Source organism: Oncorhynchus keta, chromosome 18 (genome assembly GCF_023373465.1).
Source record: "Oncorhynchus keta strain PuntledgeMale-10-30-2019 chromosome 18, Oket_V2, whole genome shotgun sequence".
NCBI lineage: Eukaryota > Metazoa > Chordata > Actinopteri > Salmoniformes > Salmonidae > Oncorhynchus > Oncorhynchus keta.
Genome location: NC_068438.1, coordinates 21,585,653 through 21,611,878, shown reverse-complemented (window position 1 = coordinate 21,611,878; position 26,226 = coordinate 21,585,653). Strand labels below are relative to the sequence as shown.

The window sequence follows — 26,226 nt, the reverse complement described above, 5'->3', positions numbered from 1 at the left end:
TTATCGTTCAGTGGACGCACAAACTGCCTTTCAACTCTCCCGCTGTCTTTCCAGAGTGCACACTGATGATGTAACTAGCGAAATTCGTTGTCTCTTCCCTCTTCAGTCCATGCTGCATTCTGTTGTTATGGGAACGATTGGCTGAGCCTTGGATCATGGCTGAGCCTTGGATAGCCCCCCCCACAAACTTCTCATCGGATCTGCACGAATCACATAGGTCACCTATTTTGGATTCAAAATGGCGAATTTTGCCGAAAGGTGACTAGTTTGCATGCCAGGTTAAAACGGGGAAAATCCGCTCATTAGAGCCAATTCAATCATGTGTTTTAGACTATTTCTAACAGTAGTTATTACCTGACAGTTATACAGTCTGGTGGTGTTTCAGTCGAGCAGCACAGTGTCTCTGTGGTTTAACTGTGTAATGATCTGCTGCTGTGTGTGGATTGAGAGAAATGGTGATTTGTAGGGGAATGAGGCCAGTAAGGACTCATGAGGCAGCTTAGAACTTTACTCCACAGTTCACCATTCTACTCCACCAGTCTTAATACTGTACTGGGGGAATTTGACAAAAAAAAAGTGGGTCAAAATAAAATAATTCTGAGGTTTTATGTGCAGTTTCGCACCCCTCCCTCGTATGCGTAGATGTAAAGTCTAGCCCAAAGCAGTCATTCAGTGGGTTACCAGAGGCTCTCCTTGGTTTCAATTACCTAGCCTCTCCCACACGGATCATACATGCCTATTGATCTGTATCAATGAGATTTGACTGCTACTGGCTCCAATAACCATGCAGTTAGTTACATGCGGTATTAGACCGAACGACAGACTGGATGGTAGAATATAATTTTAGGCTGTGTGGATTACATCATCTTGTCTAGCAAACTCCTAAACTGCTGAAAGAAGACATCACAGAAGCCAGGGTTTACCGAGGGCTAGTGACCTCACTCCCTGTCTGTGGGAGACCTCAGATCTGTGCTGTTGGGATGCTGGTGCTGAATTACAAACAGAGAACAAAGCACCACTCACTGTGTGCCTTTCACTCTTTGATGCATGGGAAGCTTGAAGAGGAGGGCTGCTCACTTTACCTCTACACATGGAACGCTCTGCTGGGGACGGCCGATTTAGCTGCTTCTCTCAGCTGTGTTTTATCCTCTGACTCGCTGTCTTTATCTGTGTGTGTACGCGCCTGTGTGTGCGCGCGCGCAAGTGTGTCTGGAAAGAGGCCTCGGAAGATGAGTCGTGTACAGGATGGGAAGGTTTTGAAGGAGATTGCTGAGTGGTTATTTAAAAGGTTTTCCTTGTAAAGTTTTCATGTGACGTGGTGGGGCTGCTGGGTCAGAGGGGATGACGGTTTGGGGAGGTAAGTGTCCAGGGGTCTTCTGTGAGGTCATGTTTTTCCTGCTGGGGTATTAACATCCTGACCTTTTGATGCCGCCCTGTCAGTCAGTCAGCCCTTCAGTTGGGGGATGTGACCCTGAACCAGCTCCTCAGCTGTCTGCGGGGCAGACCGCCCTCGACCTCGCTCCCTCAATCTCTCCGGCTTGCTCTCTCTATTTGGCTCACTCTCACACATACACACACAGACATGTACAGACATTCACACCTAGCAGACATACTAACTCTTGTACTGTACACATACACCCTGGTCACACCCACACTTCAGAGCTAACAACCGACTCACATAAATCTCCTGGGCAGCTGGGGGATTCATATGTTCATATTCCATATATTGCCATTTCAAATTATAAAAAAATAATTGGTCAAGTAGTTGGAGCAAAAATTCCCCATTTTGTGGTTTGTGTAGGTTTTAAGCCGGAACGCCAATGAAAGCTGCACCTTTACGTCTCTCTGACCGGCCGCTCTGAGGGGGGGTGTAAAATCGTAAGTGTCCTGCGTGCAGCAACACGAAACAGATGTGCCTTTTAATGAGCGTAAGAGGAGAGGAGGAAATGGGTTAATGAATGGAGATCAAGTATCACAATGTAACCCAATCTGGTACCAGGTAATGAAGGAACGGGACGAGCTACAACTCTTCTCCCCAGAGGACAGCACAATTGATGTCATTCCATTTCTGTATAAAATTAAAGGTTGGGAGGCAAAAATGCTGGTGAGCTAGATCTTTTTATTCCATGTTCAGAGGTGGACAGGGCACTTTGGTTGACGTTTCAGCCGAGTGGCCTTTCTCAAGGCCATCCCATTTCATGATGACATGCATTCTGTACTGTGAATGTGAAGTGGGAGTATTGAAGTAGAGGTGAGAAATTGGTCTCATATAAAGCTGTGGATCGCAGTCCGGCATCTGTCAGGCCCAGATGACGTGTGTGTGTGTGTGTGTGTGTGTGTGTGTGTGTGTGTGTGTGTGTGTGTGTGTGTGTGTGTGTGTGTGTGTGTGTGTTGACTGTGGTCTTGTAGAGTTGGAGCCAATTATCTGGGAGCTAGCTACCACTGGTCTATAGTTTATGATGCAGTATAGTCTCATGGCCAGTGTCACTGTGATTCAATGGCCTCAGAACACGATGAAACCTAAAATACACTCTCACTAAAATGCACCATATATCTCCCTGGGAGGTTACAGTGTGTGTATATAGTCACATTTTTTTTATTGGATAATTTCATAACATTTGCCTAGGCTCTTTCAGGAGCCTAATAATGTGTTACAAGGACATCGGAAAAGGCTTTATTCTTTTGTAAGGATTAGTTTGGGTTTATTGCAGTAGTTGTCCCATTAGAAGTCCAAGCCCAGCACTAACAACACGTAGGCCTATATAAGACATACATACAATAACTGTTATGTATCACCTAACATGATGCATGATGTCAATGGATCTAACAATCCTTATTGTTTCGGTAAACTCAAAGTATAGGAACCAGAAATCCTCTGAAGGAGATGGTGGGTGTTTCTCAATATGCATACCTCCGAGCTCCACACTCTCATGCTCCAAGTGCATTATCCGAGGACGTTCTCTTGAGAGGACGAGAGTGTGGCGAACGCATAAAACATTACATCATTTGAGAAGCACTCGCACTCCCCCCTACTGTATCACCTCACGCTGCATCTCCCCCTTCACTGAGCCTTCTTCCAGCCAGGACAATGGCAACAATGGAGACAACAAGATATACACACAGACATGTTACTTCAGAATTATCAGCTCGCTAGTTAAATAGGCAAAAGGTACAGTAGATGTAAAAATCTTTGTGGGTAGCGAGCTAACAATTCTTCTTGTCTATCCAGTTAGCCCTATTAACTTACCATTCACTGAACCTTCTTTCTTCTTGCCAGGACAATTGCAATAGAGACAAAACAAGATATACACAAGGCAAACATTTTACTTCATAACTATCAGCTAGCTATACATAAAAAATGACCTAAAACAAGTTTTATCCAATGTAGATGTCAATTCTTCGTTGTTAGCTAAAACTTATTTGTGGCTATATGGCTAGCTAACAGTAGTAACTGGCCAGTTAACTCTATTGACTTACTAGTGAGCTTGCGACCTACGCACACTACAGTTGGTATTGTAGACAGGTAACCATGCCAAAACTAACACAGCATGTATTTAGATAATTTGTGCAATTTTTTTGGTGTGGTTGCGTCATATTTCTTTGCATACTTTCCTTTGAAGCTTACATCGATGCATGCTTCAAAATATGTACAAACGGAGCATGCAGACGAGAAGGGCCCTACTTGCTCCGTTTTGCATTCTTTGATACTCCGACCCTTCTGTGCTCCAATTTGCGTGCTTGGGGCACGGTAGTATACATTTTCAGAAACATCCAGTGTGTTCTGAAAGTTCTACTGTGATGATGATGTCTGTCTATGTAAAACTGCTGTAGTGTTATCAAAATGAATCCCCTGTGTTGCGATGGGACCTGAAGCTGGAGGAGCACAACCAGTCTGTCTCACTGTCCCAAATGCCACCCTATTCCCTTTATATTGCACTACTTTTGACCAAGGCCATTGTTAAAAGTAGTGCACTAAAAAGAGAATAGGGTGCTATTTGGGATGGACATCTGTCTCTTCCAGGGAATAGGAGGAGGAGTGGGAGTTAAACGTTGGGTCAACCAGGGGTCAAAATAGGGAAGGAGCTGTGTAAATGCACCCCTCCCCCTCCCTGTGGTACTCAAAGAAGCCAGTTGACCGAAGCCTCCAATCCAGCCTAAACAGAACTCTTGTCTCACTTTATTTATGTACTTCAATGAATCACAGCTAAAGGTTAATTCACTAAAACCATGTAAAAGCATAGGAGGATTTTATAGGGTTATTCTTAGTGGTTTCTTCACGTGTGTTATAGTAGGCTATGTTATTGTATTGCTCACTAATGTTTTCTATTTGGATCATCATGGAGGCTTAGCAGGTGCCAGCAAAGGCTTAATGTGGTCTTAACAAGTGTGTGTGGGCATGTGTTTTCAGGAAATGTGGTGTTTGTGTGTTTTGAGTTGAGGAGGATGCTGAGGCTGCACTGTCTAGCCGGCCCCGTACCAGGAACCACTCCATAATGTATTAGATTACATTTTTTGCATGAGAGAGTGTGATATGAATTACCTCTGGCAGGCGCCAGGGACAACCAGGAAAAATGTGCCCTGAGGGCAGTTCTCTCTCTCCCAGTGGGTGAGGCAGGCGGGCCATGGTGATGCCAATCTCTAACAGACTGGCGGCCGTGCCCATTGGCCAGACCAGAGTAGGGCCGTTTGGTGCAGAGCCAGAACATCTCACTCTCTCTCTATCTGAGAGGCCCAGCAGGCCTTGACTTGATGAGAGGCAGGATGACAGGAGGAAAATCCTCTCTAAAAGCTTAAACTCACCACCAGAGCTTTTATACTGGTCCACACTAAAGTGGTCAGTTTGCAGTAGGGCTGTGACAATACCAGTACCGTGGTATTTGTTCCATGGTATAAAAGAACACACGAAGCAGACCAAACACTTTGGCCCTTTTAAAAACCTGCTGTATGTAAAATATTGTGTGCGTTAGCTTGGTAAAAAAAAAACATAATGGTGTTTGTTTCCGGCATTAGGGCTGTTTTCCTGAAGAAGTTACATCCACTTCATGTTTTGTTTTCTTGCCACAATACTAACGAGTATCACAATACTGGTATCGTCCCGGCCATAGTTTGCAGTGCATCTTGTGAACATTGTTGAAGTAAATTCTAATTCTTCCACAGAATTGCAAGCGGTGAACTTTCTACATTTGTGGTCTACACTGGTTTAATAATTGACTCATGGGGTATGCAGGTCTAGGGTGAGAGGTATTTTGGCTTTTACACAGTTCTAAACACCAGCAGGAGTAAAGATTGCACCCACTGTCTTTGACCTTTGACCCTCCAGTATGTAGGCCTCCGGGACAACCCACGCTTGTGGAAGACAATGCTGCAGATAACTATTGAGTACTGTATTTCTACTCCTTTACAATCCCCCTTTTACGCTGAATCCTTCACTAAATAAAAACTTTTACGGTGGTGCCCAGCCATACAGAGTCCGAGTTTGGATTAAGAGCCTGCATTCAGACAGCAGCTTTTTGTTAACACAAGAGGAGAGGAAGAAACACCCCTCTTACAGTCTCTCTCCTCTGTCGCTCACTCTCTCTCCCTTTCCATCCAGCTATTCCCCCTAAGCTCTCTGACATTCTGGCACCTGTTTTCCTCACAAAACCGATAATTTATCACTGAATTATTAACTAACAGCCCACAATGTGACTGGGGGGTTGCCATGGCAACACACGGAAGCAATTTAGCCCGTGGGTGTGTGTGTGCAAGGAGGTCCACAATGACAAAATTGTTGGTCAGGCCAATGAATATCGTAAGAGATAAATATGATACCGCAATCACATGCTGCCCTGAAAAGGAGGGGGACTAATGTGCATTACTTCAGGAGTGTTTATCCATCATAACGAGAAAATATTATACTGTACTGTGGTTCAGGGACCTAATTTTTTTTTTTGTAATGAACTCAGTGGAAAAGAGAGAGCGAGGCCTGTAATGTTAATCAGTGGATCTGACTGGGACTGGCTGGGGAGGGTTTGAGGAGACCGGATTAATCTGTTCTGTTCCACGTTGCCTGCTCCCTCCTTCCATCCCTCACCCCTGCCTATCTAAGCACTAGAATACAGGGCTTCTATCCAATATGCCTCATATTTTACCAGATTCTACTCCATTCCCCGAGAGCCAAAGGCTGAAAGCTCCATGTAGAATGAATAAGCTGCAGACGGTTGAACACTACATCAATGTAAATGAGATCAAGTTGGGATCCAATTGTGGGATGGGATAAATTTCCCATCGTTGATGACCAAACTCTACAGATTCTCTGCTGTCTAGCTGTCAACTTGGAGAATCTTCTTTTATGCTGTCGCTTTGTGAGATACATAAAAATCTGTAAGTTATAGTATTGTCCTTTACAAAACAGCCCATGGTTGTGCCCCAAATGACACCCCATTGCCTACAGATCCTGGCCAAAAGTAGTGCACTATATAAGGAATAGGGTGCCATTTGGGACACAGCTCAGTTCTCCTACCTCCTCTCCTGGTCCTTCCCAGTAAACCTTCATGGCCAGGGCTCAGGCTGCCTGCAGGCAGGCTCTATAGAAATACCCAATAAAAGACGAACGCTTTGGTATGGAGTGGGCTGGACGGACAGACAGACATCCTCTATCTATCAACCTGTTGAAAGGCCACATGAGAGACTACTAGATTTACCTTTATTTATCAAGGCAAGTCAGTTAAGAAAAAATAGTACAAAGAGACTACTATATCTCTCAGGTCCTGAGACTGCTGTCTAACAGGCTAGCTTTACTTCAAATACCACCAATGAAGGTTTTATTGACGGAGTGACTGATCATCTGACTACTGGTGTCGTTGCCATCGTGGATATTAAACGGGTCAGTGTGGATTCCTCAGCAGTGTTGGAAAACAATCTTGTTCTTGCCCCCCATGGAGACATGTCTTAGTTGAAACTATAAAAACAAAACAAAGTGAGAGACATGACTGGTTTACCCTGCCTGTCTGGCCCGCCATGCTCTGATAAATGTGGAACACATTATTGTTTTTTATAGAACTCTCAAACCTACATACCAATCTAACAGAATGCACATGGCAAAAAATTCCTTTTGAAAAGAATGGGGAAGTGAGTTAATTCAGGAGCGTGTTGATAAAGTAAAAAGACATAGCTAATGGGATTAAGGGAATACAGCCTAATTTAGGATTCTGGTTGTTCATTAGTGGAAGAGACATGAGTCTAGAGAGTCTTCTTCCCAGAATGCAAGACTAGATAAAGTACAGGAATGCCCTCTAGACCATGATAAATAAGTTAAAACACAAACTAGCTAGCTACTATCAGATGGTAAATTGTCCTGTAGGTATAGCCTACAGTACTCTGTGAAAGGCCAAGGCTTTGATTCTAGAAATAGCTACTCCGACTCCCTCCTTCCTTTGTAGTGTGTGTTTTTTAAAATGCCCATCCATGTTATTCTTAAGTATTCTATCGAGAGATAAAGAACTTTATTCCTGTTAGTATTCAGCAGGGTGGAGCACATGGACTCCTTTGTACGCTATTGAAATCCCTTTGTAAGTGCCGTGTTTGCTAAAATGGGGCTGCAATATGAGCGTTTGGCAAGCGCCTCAGGTCTGGCCGCCTGGGCCAGTGAAAGTAGATCTGTGTGGAGTCAGGGCAGGAACAATGAGAGGTGAATAGGGATGATGACTGGAGGAATTTCTTCCACTCCAGCTCTCTCAGCAGGGCTTCTCCTCTCAGCCCAGCACCACTCTCTCTCAGCCCAGCCTCCCTCCACAAGGCTGCATGGGGCTAGGAAGACCATAGGGGTCGGGGGAATGGAGAGGAGGGGTCGGGGGAAGAAATGGCAGTAGGGGTTCAGATGGGAGGGAGTGGGTCACAAGTGAAGCAGATGTGTCTGTGAGAGCTTTGGGAACGCCAGTAGGAGCTCTGTTAACTACCCCCACCCCTTTAAGCGCCAAGTGTTCCTACAAACGTGCAGCAGTACAAAGAAGCATGAAAACGATTACCATCCATGACACCAAACATAGATACAGTATTGTATGTGGACAAGATGGACAACTGTGAGAATTCCCTTCTCAGAATGACATACAGACAGTGTGACGTTACTTAGTGCATTCAGAAGACTCATCAGTGGATTTAACAAGATCAGTTTTTGACAGGCAGTCAGAGCTTGATCATTATGATGACCTTTTCACCTCGTGTTGAACATCTCCGATGTGAGCGTTATACAGAGCATTGCATTAAGCTACAGGCCTGGCCGTCTGGCTCTGCTATGTCCATACAGGCAGATCTACTGCTCCCTCCTCAGCCTCCATAAGTGGAACCGCAGCCATGGGTGATCCTATTAGGGGAGGGGGAGGGAGAGTGTGTGTCCTAAATGGATTGGTTAGTATGGATTTCCGGGTCTCTGGGGGGTTGGCTGGGGGTTATTGGCACATTTGATCTAGTCTAGTGTGTTGGTCTGGGTAATGAAAAGGGTTGCCCACCTAAAAACATGCAGGAGGAAGGGAGATGTGTAGCAGACACATGTGGACTAATGCTTAGGGTCTCTAGACTGGCTATGATTTATGCTGATAAAATTATATGATTGTTTCCGAGAAGTTTTATATGATTCCTCTCATCTTCAGCTGTATCTACGTTTTCTACCATGTTCTTATTTCTTTGGGTCTTGCACAGACTTTCCTACAGTAGATGATTAAAACGTACAGCACAATGGATATTCAATACTTTGATTAAATCATTCCTTCAAGAGTCAAATGAAATCCAGACAAACCACAGAGATCTGGTTTGGAGACAACCATGCATGCATCCCAAATTGCACCCTATCCTCTATATAGTGCACTACTTTTGACCAGAGCCATATGGGCTGTGGTCAAAAGTAGTGCACTCTAAAGGGAGTAAGGTGCCATTTGGGACACAACCCATGTGAAGTAGGTTCGAGATGAGCCCTGACTGGGGAATAAGTTTAGTTTGGACACTGATTTATGAGTGTTTGTGGCTCACAGGTCACCAGTTCTGTCACCAGTTATGTTCTATTTTTTTTTTTAGTTTAGTTTATTTAGAAAATATTTTATTAACTCTTAAAACTGCATTGTTGGTTAAGGGCTTGTAAGTTAGCATTTCATACAACACCTGCTGTATTCGGCGCATGTGACAAATTTAAATTTGATTTGTTTATTTTCTCTACAGCTTATAATACACCCAACTCTGAACAGATGGCTTCAAACATTGACTCTCTGAATGGAGTAAGGTACTAGAGGGAGTGGCTACATTTGGGAAGCTAATATTGGGACCACTATGGCATCACATTCCTCTGTTTTTAGTCCCTAAAGGCAAACTGAGGAGAGAAGGAGTAAAACGAAGTACAGTCTGTCACTGTGTGCAAAAGGCAGAACCTCTAGAGATTCTGAACAAATGTTGCTATTGTTTTCAACATTTTCTAAAACACCACTCCAAAAAATGCTGTCCCTCTTGGGAACATCTGCTTTTGTTTTCAAGACTGCAAAAACCTCCCACTGTATAGAAAAGAGGTTCTCCTTTTGGTGTTTAATTTAGCCAGCCTGAGGAAGAATCACCATGAGAACAAGCACAGCAAGGCATCTTGTTTTGCCTCTAAACAGTGACATAAGTATAAATGAATGACTGTTCCATAATGACTGTTCCTCTTCCAGTATGAATCACCATGTTTCAAGGTGGTGAAATGTATGTAGCTGCCATCAATGAATGAATGTAGGTGATGTAACTGTCATAATTACCAGGCCCATCATCTGCCCTGAAATCATGATAACAGCCCGATGGCTGTCACACACAGCCTAGCCTCCAGGCGAATCTACAGATCTACAGCTGACGTGATTTAGTGTCCTGTGGTGCCCTGAACTGCAGCCAAACCGCCAGGCAGACAAAAATTCCGGATCATACAGTAAATTAGCAGTAGTGAAAGGATCGAGGCTGAATCGGCTCCGAGGTCTCTGCCTCTCAGAAACAATCTCTCTTTCAGCAGTGCTCTCTATGCACCAGACTCAGACTAGAGCAGGGTGGGGTTGAGAGAGGTTCGGCCTTGGTACACACACTAATAGATAGACATATATGTATGCACATTGACATTGTACACATCATAGAAGAATTATGTATATTTTAGACAAGCTGTATATAAACTCATGAACTCATACTGACCAAAAGGGCCCTACTATGATATATTATGGCAAACATCTCCTAGTATGTTTAGTTGATAACGGTACAGTATTTGAAACATGCAAATAGACCTAATGATTTGTAAATACAGACTTCCTGTATAGCCTGTCATCCATTGGCCCTATAGCATTTTTAGCTAAATATGATTTGTCTATTTGAAGAGTTTTGCATATATTTTGTTGTGACTTCAAAGTTATGTCTCTACGGCTGTAGAGGTCACAAAATATTGTCAAGCAAATTCGGTCTCACGGTAACTGACTGTTAATTAACATAAACACATTTAGTATCTCCTGGCTTCCACACAAGCCACTGATGCAATAAATCAATTTATTTTAGATAGGTCTAAAGAAACGTAATATGAAAAAATTGTAGTCTATTTCAGAAGAACAGAATAGCATACTCTGAGTTGTCCTGATATGGCTATGCCAAATGGCTGTGGGATACACTAGTTCATTTTACGGACAAGATTTGCTTAGAATTCTGTGGCATTATTTTATAGTATGAAGAATACAATTGAACAAAGCTGATTTAAAATGGAATGGATATTTTCTCCAAACGATTTGAGGGAGTGCGCAATACTCCGTGGAGAGCGAAAAATTAGGTGCTCCTATATTCATTTAGTTACTTGTTCTATTAACGTTGGGCCATATTTTGATTGTAAGGTTGCATGATATGACTAATGATGATTTTTTTTTTTTACTTGTTTGAACGGCATGAGCTCTGCTTAGTTTTTTTTGTGTAGGCTGTACCCACTTCATCAGTCTCTCATTCATAAATTGATAAGCACTTGCTAATACCTAACATTTCCCGGGGCTTCTCCTTTGTGTGGCCGTAATGCACCCTAAAAACTTCTATTCCTTCTGCGGCCAGTGGCCGTTGTGCCCTTGGCCCAGAGTGCTGGGTTGTACTCTTCTCCCTCAGTGCTGCCTGCTCCGAAGCACCTCCAACTCGCATGGCTCTCCATCATGTGATCGGGTCTTTGTCACAGGCTACAAGTGAAGACCGACACATCGGGGGCACAATTGCGCGCGTCCTTATCAAATTCTGAGGTGCATATTGAAGATATTGGAAGAACTGTCCACATTTACTTTTCGTCAGCCAACAAGATGAGTAGACCAAACGAACAGCAAAAGCACTAGCCTATGTCGATTTACTATCCCCTATAGTACAACATTTGAAATAAATATTCCAAACTTAGTCTGGGACCGTTGTAGGATGCAATAGATCCCAAACCACTAGCTTCATTTTTTACACAATGTTGCTGATGCAACAGATCAGAACGTTTTAGCTTAAATGTTGATAAACTATTAGGTTATAACCGTCCGGTCCAGGCAGATTGTGTGTACACCGTCCACTGTGTGAGTTTCACAGACATGTTGGTTGGTTACCCTGAGACGGTCTGAGTTAATGCCCTGGCCCCTAACCTCATCAATGTGGCTGGGGCAGATGGAGTTTCCAGAGGACCAAGAGCGAGAGAATGCACCATGCAACCTGTGGTGGAACTTCTGATTGTGGGAGGCCCTGACATGAGGGGTACTACAGTATGGAGGGACGATGCCTGCTCATAGAGGACCTGGTGGGGGTTGAACACTCCTCTTCCAGTTCCACAGTAGAGAGGAGGTCCCTCCCTGTACAGTCCCTGTCAAGGGAACCCATACCCTGTAAAACGCCAATCTCTCTGAGCAGTCTGAAACTCCCTGAATCCGTCTGCACATCAGAACGCTAACTTGGCTCCCGAAGTGAAGTCATTGTTTTTATTAGAAAGAAAAGTTTTTCATCAGCCAGGCCTGGACTGGAGCAGAACTGTAACTGAACCCAACTGGAGGCTTCCCCCACTGAGACAGACTGCAGACAGGCCTCACTCCTACATCTATCTCTCCCTTTCACTGAAATTACTAGAGACCACAGTGCTAAAATCATTATATGGTACTATGTGCCTATACCAAATTGTCTGGACTGGTGCAGTCCTTGGTGTATTGGCTTGGCTATCTCAAGGTCACTCGTACAATTCTGGCTCAGACTTGCTATCAGACTTTCAAACATCAATATTTTTATGCTTCTCAGACAACTCTCAGGAAATTGACCTCTGACTCTCAGGGCTATTCTTCAGGAGCTAGTCATTTCAAGCAACGCCCATCTTCTTCCCTCTGATATGGAAAGTGAGTTTCCACTGTGTGAGTTTCTTGATGCGCTCTCTGTCGTCGGACTACACCGAACATATACACCTATAAATAGTCCCAGTTTCAAACACGCATTTGTGGTCATAAAGAGTCTGTTTCCGATTTTATGCGGTATGTTTTATATTCATATCAAGTCACAATATACAGTCACAACAGTCCTTATATACTGAACAATAATATAAACGCAACATGTAAAGTGTTGGCCCCATGTTTCATGAGCTGAAATAAAATATATTTTCCATATGCACAAAAAACGTATTTCTCTAAAATGTTTTACACAAATTAGTTTACATCCCTGGTTGTGAGCATTTCTCCTTTGCCAAATAATCCATCCACCTGACAGATGTGGCATATCAAGAAGCTGATTAAACAACCATATTCAGCAACTTCATACAGCCTGAGCGAATGGTGGTCATACCATATACTGACTGGTTTTCTGACCCACACCACTACTTTTTTGTTAAGGTATCTGTGACCAACAGATGCATATCAAATAGTATTAGTCACATGCGCCGAATACAACCTTACAGTGAAATGCTTACTTACGAGCCCCTAACCAACAATGCAGTTAAAAAATACGGATAAGAATAAGAAATAAAATAAACAAGTAATTAAAGAGCAGCAGTAAAATAACAATAGCAAGACTATATACAGGGGGGTACCGGTACAGAGTCAATATGCGGGGGCACCGGTTAGTTGAGGCAAAATGTACATGTAGGTAGAGTTATTAAAGTGACTATGCATAGATGATAACAACCGAGAATAGCAGCGGTGTAAAAGAGGGGGATGGGGGGGGCAATGCAAATAATCTGCGTAGCCATTTGATTAGTTGTTCAGGACTCTTATGGCTTAGGTGGAGAAGTTATTTAGAAGTCTCTTGGACCAAGACATGGTGCTCCGGTACCGTTTGCCGTGCGGTAGCGGAGAGAACAGTCTATGACTAGGGTGGCTGGAGTCTTTGAACATTTTTAGGGCCTTCCTCTGACACCGCCTGGTATAGAGGTCCTGGATGGCAGGAAGCTTGGCCCCAGTGATGTACTGGGCCGTTCGCACTACCCTCTGTAGTGCCTTGCGGTCGGAGGCCGAGCAGTTGCCATACTTGGCCGTGATGCAACCAGTAAGGATGCTCTCGATGGTGCAGCTGTAGAACCCTTTGAGGATCTGAGGACCCATGCCAAATCTTTTCAGTCTCCAGAGGGGAAATAGGTTTTGCCATGCCATCTTCACGACTGTCTTGGTGTGCTTTGACCGTAATAGTTTGTTGGTGATGTGAACACCAAGGAACTTGAAGCTCTCAACCTTCTCCACTGCAGCCCCGTCGACGAGAATGAGGGTGTGCTCTGTCCTCCTTTTCCTGTAGTCCACAATCATCTCCTTTTGTCTTGATCACATTGAGGAAGAGGTTGTTGTCCTGGCACCACATGGCCAGGGCTCTGACCTCCCTATAGGCTGTCTCGTCGGTGATCAGGCCTACCAATGTTGTCATCGGCAAACTTAATGATGGTGTTGGAGTCGTGCTTGGCCTTGCAGTCATGAGTGAACAGGGAGTACAGGAGCAGACTGGGCACACACCCCTGAGGGGCCCCTATGTTGAGGATCAGCATGGCAGATGTGTTGTTACCTACCCTTATCACCTGGGGGCGGCCTCTCCGGAAGTCCAGGATTCAGTTGCAGAGGGAGGTGTTTAGTCACAGGGTCCTTAGCTTAATGATGATCTTTGAGGGCACTATGGTGTTGAATGCTGAGCTGTAGTCAATGAATAGCGATCTCACAGGTGTTCCTTTTGTCCAGGTGGGAAAGGGCAGTGTGGAGTGTAATGGAGATTACATCATCTGTGGATCTGTTGGGGCTGTATGCAAATTGGAGTGGGTCCAGGGTTTTTGGGTGTTGATAATAGTGTTGTCAGCTATGACCAGCCTTTCGAAGGACTTCATGGTTACAGGCGTGAGTGCTATGGGTCGGTAGTCATTTAAGCAGGTTACCTTAGTGTTCTTGGGCACAGGCGCTACGGTGGTTTGCTTGAAACATGTTGGTATTATAGACTCGGACAGGGAGAGGTTGAAAATGTAATTGAAGACACTTGTCAGTTGGTCAGCGCATGCTCGCAGTACACGTCCTGGTAATTAATCTGGCCCTGCGGCCTTGTGAATGTTGACCTGTTTAAAGGTCTTACACGACTGCGGAGAGTGTGATCACACAGTCTTCCGGAACAGTTGATGCTCTCATGCTTGTTTCAGTGTTATTTGCCTTAAAGCTAGCATAGAATTTGTTTATCTCGTCTGGTAGGCTCGTGTCACTGGGCAGCTGTCGGCTGTGCTTCCCTTTGTAGTCTGATGGTTTGCGAGCCCTGCCACACTCGGCTGGCATCAGAGCCGGTGTAGTGCAATTCAATCTTAGTTCTGTAATGATGCTTTTCCTGTTTGATGGTTCGTCGGAGGGCATAGCGAGATTTCTTATGAGCTTCCGGGTTAGAGTCCCTCTCCTTGAAAGCGGCAGCTCTAGCCTTTAGCTCAGTGCGGATGTTGCCTGTTATCCAGGGCTTCTGGTTGTGGTATGTACGTACGGTCAATGTGGGGACGACGTCCTCGATGCACTTATTGATGAAGCCAATGACTGATGTGGTGTACTCCTCAATGGCATCGGAGGAATCCTGGAACATATTCCAGTCTGTGCTAGCAAAACAGTCCTGTAGCTTAGCATCTGCTTCATCTGATCACTTTTTTATTGATCTAGTCACTGGTGCTTCCTGCTTAAATTTTTGCTTATAAGCAGGAATGAGGAGGGGAGAACTTTGTATGCGTCTCTGTGTGTGGAGTAAAGGTGGTCCAGAGTTATTTTTACTCTGGTTGCATCTTTAACATGCTGATAGAAATTTGGTAAAACGGATTTAAGTTTCCCTGCATTAAAGACCCAGAAGTGCCACCTCTGGGTGGGCGTTTTCTTATGGCGGAATACAGCTCATTCAGTGCTGTCTTAGTGCCAGCCTCTGACTGTGGTGGTTTGTAAACAGCTATGAACAATACAAATGAAAACTCTCCAGGTAGGTAGTGTGGTCTACAGTTTATCATGAGATACTCTACCTCAGGCGAGCAATAGCTCGAGACCTCCTTAGATATCGTGCACCAGCTGTTACATATCTGTATTCCCAGTAAGGGGAAATCCATAGATTAGGGACTCATTTAATTAATTTCAATTGACTGATATGAACTGTAACTCAGTAAAATCTTAAATTGTTGCATGCTGTGTTTATATTTTTGTCCAGTATAATTAATGTTAATTCCTGTGGAGGTATGCTTGCTTCACATACTTTATTGAATAGACAGAATCATTTACAGTTTTTTCCTCACTCGAAGAAAGGCTACATTAAGTGATTTGTATTTCTATGGGGTATAGTGCAGAGTTGGTGACGAAAGTTTTTTATCAAGTGTGGATTTTTCTGCTCTTTTTACGTTGTGTTGCTCTTATTAGTGAATGTGGGAAACATCTCCACTTCACTGATCCTCAACACTGGGGCCCCACAAGGGTGCGTGCTCAGCCCCCTCCTCTACTCCCTGTTCACCCATTACTGCGCAGCCATGCACACCTCCAACTCAGGCAGCAAGTTTGCAGATGACACAACAGAAGTGGGCTTTAATATCAACAACGACGAGACCGCTTACAGGGAGGTCACTCAGGGGCACTCGGAGTGTGGTTTCAGGAAAAAAAACCTCACTCAACGTCAACAAAACAAAGGAGATGATCATGCACTTCGTGAAACAGCAGAGGGAGAACCCCCTATCCACATCGACTGGACAGCAGTGGAGAAGGTGGAACGTTTTAAGTTCCTTGGCGTACACATCACAGACAAACTGAAATTGTCCACCCACACAGACAGTGTGGTGAAGGCGGCACAATAGCGCCTCTTCAACCTCAGGAGACTGAAGAAATTTGACTTGTCACCTAAAACCCTCACAAACTTTTACAGATGCACAATTAAGAGCATCCTGTCGGGCTGTATCACTGCCTGGTACGGCAACTGCACCGCCCACAACCATAAGGCTCTCCAGAGGGTGGTGCGGTCTGCACAACGTATCACCAACGGTAAACTACCTGCCCTCCAGGACACATACAGAATCCGATGTCACTGGAAGGCCAAAAAGTTAATCAAGGACAACAACCACCCGAGCCACTGCCTGTTCACCCCGCTACCATCCAGAAGGTGAGGTCAGGACAGGTACAGTGGGGAGAACAAGTATTTGATACACTGCCGATTCTGCAGGTTTTCCTACTTACAAAGCATGTAGAGGTCTGTAATTTACATCATCGGTACACTTCAACTGTGAGAGACGGAATCTTAAACAAAAATCCAGAAAATCTCATTGTATGATTTTTAAGTAATTAATTTACATTTTATTGCATGACATAAGTATTTGATCACCTACCAACCAATAAGAATTCCCGCACTCACAGACATGTTAGTTTTTCTTTAAGAAGCCCACCTGTTCTCCACTCATTACCTGTATTAACTGCACCTGTTTGAACTCGTTGCCTGTATAAAAGACACCTGTCCACACACTCAATCAAACAGACTCAAACCTCTCCACAATGGCCAAGACTAGAGAGCTGTGTATGGACATCAGGGATAAAATTGTAGACCTGCACAAGGCTGGGATGGGCTACAGGACAATAGGCAAGCAGCTTGGTGAGAAGGCAACAACTGTTGGCGCAATTATTAGAAAATGGAAGATGTTCAGGATGATGGTCAATCACCCTTGGTCTGGGGCTCCATGCAAGATCTCACCTCGTGGGGCATCAATGATCATGAGGAATCTAAGGGATCAGCCCAGAACTACATGGCAGGACCTGGTCAATGACCTGAAGAGAGCTGGGACCACAGTCTCAAAGAAAACCATTAGTAACTACGCCGTCATGGATTAAAATCCAGGCCCAAGGTCCCTCTGCTCAAGCCAGCGCATGTCCAGGCCCATCTGAAGTTTGCCAATGACCATCTGGATGATCCAGAGGAGGAATGGGAGAAGGTCATGTGGTCTGATGAGACAAAAATATAGTTTTTTGGTCTAAACTCCACCCTCTGTGTTTGGAGGAAGAAGAAGGATGAGTACAACCCCAAGAACACCATCCCAACCGTGAAGCATGGAGGTGGAAACATCATTCTTTGGGGATGTTTTTCTGCAAAAGGGATTGGACGACTGCACTGTATTGAGGGGAGGATGGATGGGGCCATGTATCGCGGCCAACAACCTCCTTCCCTCAGTAAGAGCATTGAAGATGGGTCGTGGCTGGGTCTTCCAGCAGGACAACGACCCGAAACACACAACCAGGGCAACTAAGGAGTGGCTCCGTAAGAAGCATCTCAAAGTCCTGGAGTGGCCTTGCCAGTCTCCAGACCTGAAACCAGTAGAATATCTTTGGAGGGAGCTGAAAGTCCGTATTGCCCAGCGAGGAGTGGGCCAAAATCCCTGCTGCAGTATGTGCAAACCTGGTCAAGAACTACAGGAAACGTATGATCTCTGTAATTGCAAACAAAGGTTTATGTACCAAATATTAAGTTCTGCTTTTCTGATGTATCAAATACTTATGTCAAATTATTTACTTAATCCAGAAAATGACATTGAATTATTTTTTTGTTTTAGATTCCGTCTCTCACAGTTGAAGTGTACCTATGATAAAAAATTACAGACCTCTACATGCTTTGTAAGTAGGTTATCAAATACTTATTCTCCCCACTGTATATCAAAGCTGGGACCGAGAGACTGAAAAACAGCTTCTGAGGCCATCAGACTGCCTACATTCAGACTCAAATCATCGGCCACTTTAATAAATGGATCAGTAACTTTAATAATGCCACTTTAATAATGTTTACATATCTTTCATTACTCATCTCATATGTATGTACTGCATTCTATACCATCTATTGCATCTTGCCTATGCTGCTCGCTCATCACTCATCCATATATTTATATGTACATATTATTATTCCATCCCTTTACTTAAGATTGTGTGTGTTAAGTAGTTGTTGTTGAATTGTTAGATTACTTGTTAGATATTGCTGCACTGTCAGAACTAGAAGCACAAGCATTTCACTACACTTGCGTTAACATCTGCTAACCATGTGTATGTGATCAATAAAATTTGATTTGATTCATGACATCACAGCAGGGGCGAAACGCTCCTTGTGAATGCCAGTTACTTTAAAGTTAGCTAGTTAGTGTGATTCTAGCCTTCATCTAATTTACCGCAGGCTGCATCTCTGCTGCTGTTTTATTCAACCTGGCTCATTTTGTAGTCCCTTTATACTTCAGAGAAACGGCTTGCCTCTGTAATAGATACTGGTACTTCTGCACTTTTGGTGTAATTATAGTGGAAATGGCTGTTGTCCTATAAACATATGGATATCAATTGATGTCTGATAAATAATTATTTATCAACAGATCTTATAAACTAGATGGAAAACAACTATAGTAAAGATGTACGACATTCAATTACTTTTCTTTTTATTGGTTTGATTTTTCTCTTCCTGTTGCTCGGACGATTAACCAGAGCATAGGTGTCTTATTCTAACTGCATATTTCCCATTTCTCCTCTCTCTGTCCAGATGAAGCTGTGGAACAAGTACAAGGTGACCAGTATTCCCTCGCTGGTGTTTGTGGATGCAGCCACAGGGAAGGTGGTGTGTCGGAACGGACTACTGGTGGTGAGAGATGACCCCAAAGGTAAGTCTCCTCAGTCAGACTGAGCCTCAAAAATGGGGACTGCGCCGGAACACAGACACACACACGCGCAAACAAGCATACAGTTTATTACATGAAAAATGCCTCGTCAGAATTTCATATTGCGAAGTTTCTGTGCCACATCCTTCACCAGTTGGAGAGCGGGCCATATTTCTCAATTTGTGTCCTGTTCTGGTATTGCATGAATATTATAAAGTGCCTTTTCTTATTCCCACATCTGCAGACCTATAATAGGTACACTTCAACTATGACAGACAAAATGAGAAAAAAACATCCAGAAAATCACATTGTAGGATTTTTCTATGAATTTATTTGCAAATTATGGTGGAAAATAAGTATTTGGTCAATAACAAAAGTTTCTCAATACATTGTTATATACCCTTTGTTGGCAATGACAGAGGTCAAACGTTTTCTGTAAGTCTCCACAAGGTTTTCACACACTGTTGCTGGTATTTTGGCCCATTCCTCCATGCAGATCTCCTCTAGAGCAGTGATGTTTTGGGGCTGTTGCTGGGCAACATGGACTTTCAACTCCCTCCAAAGATTTTCTATGGGGTTGAGATCTGGAGACTGGCTTGGTCACTCAAAGACCTTGAAATTCTTCTTATGAAGCCACTCCTTCATGCCCGGGCGGCGTGTTTGGGATCATTGTCATGCTGAAAGACCCAGCCACGTTTCATCTTCAATGCCCTTGCTGATGGAAGGAGGTTTTCACTCAAAATCTCACGATACATGGCCCCATTCATTCTTTCCTTTACACGGATCAGTCGTCCTGGTCCCTTTGCAGAAAAACTGCCCCAAAGCATGATGTTTCCACCCCCATGCTTCACAGTAGGTATGGTGTTCTTTGGATGCAACTCAGCCTTCTTTGTCCTCCAAACACGACGAGTTGAGTTTTTACAAAAAAGTTCTATTTTGGTTTCATCTGACCATATGACATTCTCCCAATCTTCTTCTGGATCATCCAAATGTTCTCTAGCAAACTTCAGATGGGCCTGGACATGTACTGGCTTAAGCAAGGGGACACGTCTGGCACTGCAGGATTTGAGTCCCTGGCGGCGTAGTGTGTTACTGATGGTAGGCTTTGTTACTTTGGTCCCAGCTCTCTGCGGGTCATTCACTAGGTCCCCCCGTGTGGTTCTGGGATTTTTGCTCACCGTTCTTGTGATCATTTTGACCCCACGGGGTGAGATCTTGCGTGGAGCCCCATATCGAGGGAGATTATCAGTGGTCTTGTATGTCTTCTATTTCCTAATAATTGCTCCCACAGTTGATTTCATCAAACCAAGCTGCTTACATATTGCAGATTCAGTCTTCCCAGCCTGGTGCAGGTCTACAATTTTATTTCTGGTGTGCTTTGACAGCTCTTTGGTCTTGGCAGGTTGTGGACAGGTGTCTTTTATACTGATAACAAGTTCAAACAGGTGCCATTAATACAGGTAACGAGTGGAGGACAGAGGAGCCTCTTAAAGAAGAAGTTACAGGTCTGTGAGAGCCAGAAGTCTTGCTTGTTTGTAGGTAACCAAATACTTATTTTCCACCATAATTTGCAAATAAATTAATTAAAAATCCTACAATGTCTCATAATTTTGCCTGTCATAGTTGAAGTGTACCTATGATGAAAATTACAGCACTCTCATCTTTTTAAGTGGGAGAACTTGCACATTTGGTGGCTGACTAAATACTTTTTTGCCCCACTGTAGATGTAATATGACATTTGAAATGTCTTTATTCTTTTGGAACTTCTGTGAGTTTAATGTTTACTGTACATTTTTGTTTATTTCACTTTTGTTTATTATCTACTTCACTTGCTTTGGCAAATTTAACATATGCTTCCCATGCCAATAATTCACTTGAATTGTGAGGGAGAGTGGAGAGAGTAGGCATGGTGGCAGTAGAACACGTGGTGCAGGGGAATGGATTTCACGAGCTGAACTGTATGACAGATCCTCTGTCTGTCTGCTTAATGAATCCCAGTCTCCATCCCAACCCACAGTAGACTGCACACTCTATCATTCCCATGATTCATTAACACCAACTAGATGTGGTAAAGAAGAGATTCATCCATCCCCTCCTCTTTCAGAGTTGTTAGAGGGTAGCGGAAGCAGAAAAGGGGTGTGTTTGTGTTGTAGAGAGGAAGGGAGACTGGGGTTACAGGCGGGGTAGTAAGAGTTTGAGGTGGGCTGGGGGGGGAAAGGGGAGGGTGGTTGAGAATTCAGAACCCTCTTTCAGCATTGTGAAAGGGCCTAGCTGTCTTGAGTGGCGGAGTGGAGGAGAAGTTGCCTGCAGCACCAGGAAGGAGTGCATTTTTACAGTGTGAATGGGGACAACAATAAAAGGCTACAGCGGCAGAGGCAGTGGGGATGTGTCAGCCCTGTCTAATGAAGGCCTATAGAGGGAAGCCCACATAAAGGAACCTTTACAGCCCTGTCTAATGAAGGCCTATAGAGGGAAGCCCACATAAAGGAACCTTTACAGCCCTGTCTAATGAAGGCCTATAGAGGGAAGCCCACATAAAGGAACCTTTACAGCCCTGTCTAATGAAGGCCTATAGAGGGAAGCCCACATAAAGGAACCTTTACAGCCCTGTCTAATGAAGGCCTATAGAGGGAAGCCCACATAAAGGAACCTTTACAGCCATGTCTAATGAAGGCCTATAGAGGGAAGCCCACATAAAGGAACCTTTACAGCCCTGTCTAATGAAGGCCTATAGAGGGAAGCCCACATAAAGGAACCTTTACAGCCCTGTCTAATGAAGGCCTATAAAGGGAAGCCCACATAAATGAACCTTTACAGCCCTGTCTAATGAAGGCCTATAGAGGGAAGCCCACATAAAGGAACCTTTATGATTTATGATTGCACCTTATTATTTGGTCCTACCAAATGCATCTCTAGTGCTTGACACTAACAATGAAGACACCTTGAAAAAGAAACGAGAGGGAGTAAGGCTGGCAGCGCTCCCTGTCCCTGTATGGGAAATTGAAAAGCATGGCTTTCAATAATCATTCAAATCTAATTTTGCATCTGTTGTGCGGTCCCATTTCCAAACACAGATGACATGGATTACAAAAGAGCTTGTGAGTAGGAGGCACACTGAGATTAGACGTTTGTATGACAAATGCTGGGCACATGTGCATGTATTTAATATCTAATAGCTGTGCCAGGGGGATGGAGAGAGTGCTCTGGTTTTGAATGGGGAGTTTCTCACACACAGAAAAAGCTCTCTCCTCTGTTCACTAATCAGACCCTTGTCTCTCTATCCTTTCTCCCCAACACCAAACCCTCCCTCCCACCCTAATTCTCCCTCATTCCCTCACCCCCTCTTCATCTCTGTCCTTTTCTCCCTCCCCCCTCTCAGGCCTGGAGTTCCCCTGGGGGCCCAAGCCCTTTGCAGAGGTGGTGGCCGGCCCTCTGCTCAGGAACAACAGGCAGACGACAGACATCAGCTCATTGGAGGGCCACTATGTGGGAGTGTATTTCTCAGCACACTGGGTAATTGGTGGGGTGGGGGCCGGGAAGGACACACACATGCAGGGAGGGAGGGAAAGGACCCTCATTTTCCTTTTCAGGCATCCAGCTGCCCCCGATATGAGCAGTAGCCTTATGAAAACAAAGGCATCAGTGAAAGCCAGGGCGGGGCGGCAGGGCACAGCGGGAGGAAACACAGCAGCCGGTAGCCAGGAATGGACAGAGTAGTTAGGGGACTTCCATTGTCTGGGACTACAGTAGCTAGTTATTCCACTCCTTGCTGTCATCACCAACTAGTGCCCTTTTAAAGTGAGCAGTGGGCGTCCGATCCATTGTCTCTGTCAGTGCTGGGCTTGCCCATCCGTGTGAAGGTCGTGACTTGGTGATGCATGAAAGGCTTGTGTCACTGATGAGCTCAGCTGATGACACACACACACACAGGCCGCAGACACCCCTCCAGCTGCCAGTGCTGCCTTCAGCTCCAGAGACCAGTCAGCACCAAGCCATAATGCACTGACTGGTCCACTTTCCAAACCAATACAAATTTGTACATTTTATTTGTCACATGCTTCACAAACAACAGGTGTAGACTAACAGTGAAATGTTTACTTACAGGTCCGTTTTCCAACGATGCAGAGTTAAAGATAAAATATAAAAAGTGACATGAGGAATAAATACACAGTGAATAACAATAATGAGTAAAAATAGCATGGCTATATACAGGGAGTACCAGTTCCAAGTCAATGTGCAGGGGTATGAGGTAATTTAGGTAATTATGTACATACAGTGAGGGATTTTGTACGTTTGCCCACTGACAAAGAAATTATCAATCTATAATTTTAATGGTAGGTTTATTTGAACAGTGAGAGACAGAATAACAACAACAAAAATCCAGAAAAACACATGTCAAAAATGTTATACATTGATTTGCATTTTAAAGAGGGAAATAAGTATTTGACCCCCTCTCAATCAGAAACATTTTTGGCTCCCAGGTGTCTTTTATACAGGTAACAAAGCTGAGATTAGGAGCACACTCTTAAAGGGAGTGCTCCTAATCTCAGTTTGTTACCTGTATAAAAGACACCTGTTCACAGAAGCAATCAATCGGATTTCAAACTCTCCACCATGGCCAGGACCAAAGAGCTCTCCAAGGATGTCAGGGACAAGATTGTAGACCTACACAAGGCTGGAATGGCTACAAGACAATCGCCAAGCAGCTTGGTGAGAAGGTGACAACAGTTGGTGCGATTATTCGCAAATGGAAGAAACAAAGAATATCCCTCGGCCTGGGGCTCCATGCAAGATCTCGTCTCGTGGAGTTGCAATGATCATGAGAATGGTGAGGAATCAGCCCAGAACTACACGGAAGGATCCTGTCAATGATGTCAAGGCAGTTGGGACCATAGTCACCAAGAAAATAATTGGTAACACACTACGCCGTGAAGGACTGAAATCCTGCAGCGCCCGCAAGTTCCCCCTGCTCAAGAAAGCACATATACATGCCCGTCTGAAGTTTGCCAATGAACATCTGAATGGTTCAGAGGACAACTGGGTGAAAGTGTTGTGGTCAGATGACACCAAAATTGAGCTCTTTGGCATCAACTCAACTCGCTGTGTTTGGAGGAGGGGGAATGCTGCCTATGACCCCAAGAACACCATCCCCACCGTCAAACATGGAGGTGGAAACATTATGCTTTGGGGGTGTTTTTCTGCTAAGGGGACAGGACAACGTCACCGCATAAAAGGGACGATGGACGGGGCCATGTACCGTCAAATCTTGGGTGAGAACCTCCTTCCCTCAGCCAGGGCATTGAAAATAGATGGATATTCCAGCATGACAATGACCCAAAACACACAGGCAAGGCAACAAAGGAGTGGCTCGAGAAGAAGCACTTTAAGGTCCTGGAGTGGCCTAGCCAGTCTCCAGACCTTAATCCCATAGAAAATCTGTGGAGGGAGCTGAAGGTTCGAGTTGCCAAACGTCAACCTTGAAACCTTAATGACTTGTAGAAGATCTGCAAAGAGGAGTGGGACAAAATTCCTCCTGAGATGTGTGCAAACCTGTTGGCCAACTACAAGAAACATCTGACCTCTTATTGCCAACAAGGGTTTTGCCACCAAGTACTAAGTCATGTTTTGCAGAGGGGTCAAATAGTTGTTTCCCTCATTAAAATGCGTTTTTCTAGATTTTTTTGTTGTTATTCTGTCTCTCACTGTTCAAATAAACCTACCATTAAAATTATAGACTAATCATTTCTTTGTCAGTGGACAAACATACAAAATCAGCAGGGGATCAAATACTTTTTTCCCTCACTGTATATAATTACAAAAGCTAAGACAATGGAGACGGAGGGAACGGCTGCCGTTTTACGGGCTCCTAACCAACTTTGCTATTTTGTGTGTTTTTATGCATTGTTTGTAACTTATTTAGTACATAATGTTGCTGCTACCGTCTCTTATGACCGAAAAGAGCTTCTGGATATCAGAACAGCGATTACTCACCTCGAACTGGACAAAGATTTTTTCTTTAATGAGTCCGACGCGAAGGATGTACTGTTTCTCCGAGACCAGGCCCAAATCCCTGTCATTTGAGTGAAGAAAAGACAGCGGTACAGGGGGCAGAGATCGGGGTGCTTTGTGAGAATTCGTCAGCGAGTGCGTAACCCGCCTCTACCATCTGGCCAATGTGAAATCTCTGGAGAATAAACTTGATGAGCTCCGTTCGAGACTATTCTACCAACTGGACATTAACTGAAATATGTTATGTTTCACAGAGTCGTGGCTGAACAACAACACGGATAATATGCATTTGGCTGGATTTTCCATGCATTCGCAGGACAGAACTGCTCCGTCCGGTAAGACGGTAGTGGTGTGTGTCTATTTGTCAATAACAGCTGGTGATCAATGTCTAATATTAAGGAAGTCTCGGTATTGCCCGCCTGAGGTAGTGTGGTGTACAGCTTATCATGAGGTACTCTATCTACCAAGAGAGTTTATCTATATTTTTCGTAGCCGTCTATTTACCACCTCAAACCGATGTTGGCACTAAGGCCGTACTTAACAAGCTGTACAAGGCCATAAGCAAACAAGAAAATGCTCATCCAGAAGCAGCGCTCCAACTTAAATCCGTTTTACCTCATTTCTCCCAGCATGTCACCTGTGCAACCAGATTGGAAAAAAACTCTAGACCACCTTTACTCCACACACAGAGATGCATACAAAGCTCTCCCTCTATTTGGCAAATCTGACCATAATTCTATCCTCCTGATTCCTGCTTACAAGCAACAACTACCAGTGACTCGCTCAATACGGAAGTGGTCAGATTCTACGCTACAGGACTGTTGTGCTGGCACAGACTGGAATATGTTCCGGGATTCATCCAATGGCATTAAGGAGTATACCACCTGAGTCACCAGCTTCATCAATAAGTGTATCAACAACATTGTCCCCACAGTAACCGTATGTACATATTCCAACCAGGCTAGAGCTGCCGCTGCCGTTTTCAAGGAGTGGGACACTAATCCGGACGCTTATAAGAAATCCCGCTATGCCCTCAAAAGAACCATCAAACAGGCAAAGCGTCAATACAGGACTAAGTTTGAATCCTACTATACTGACTCTGATACTCGTCGGATGTGGCAGGGCTTGCAAACTAT

The 26,226-nt window shown here is 44.3% G+C and overlaps 2 protein-coding genes across 10 annotated transcripts in view; one reads left to right on the top strand and one right to left on the bottom strand.

Moving 5' to 3' along the window:
* LOC118397453 (rRNA methyltransferase 3A, mitochondrial-like) overlaps positions 1 to 26,226 on the bottom strand; it is a 114,572-nt gene that overhangs the window by 71,432 nt on the left and 16,914 nt on the right. The gene's annotated exons all lie outside the window — the stretch shown is intronic.
* Positions 1 to 26,226, top strand: part of nxn (nucleoredoxin) — an 86,226-nt gene that overhangs the window by 45,965 nt on the left and 14,035 nt on the right. The window contains exons 2-3 of the mRNA XM_035792213.2: positions 18,967 to 19,084; positions 22,461 to 22,594. Of these exons, the coding sequence (XP_035648106.1) occupies positions 18,967 to 19,084; positions 22,461 to 22,594 (252 nt within the window). The remainder of the gene's footprint in view (positions 1 to 18,966; positions 19,085 to 22,460; positions 22,595 to 26,226) is intronic.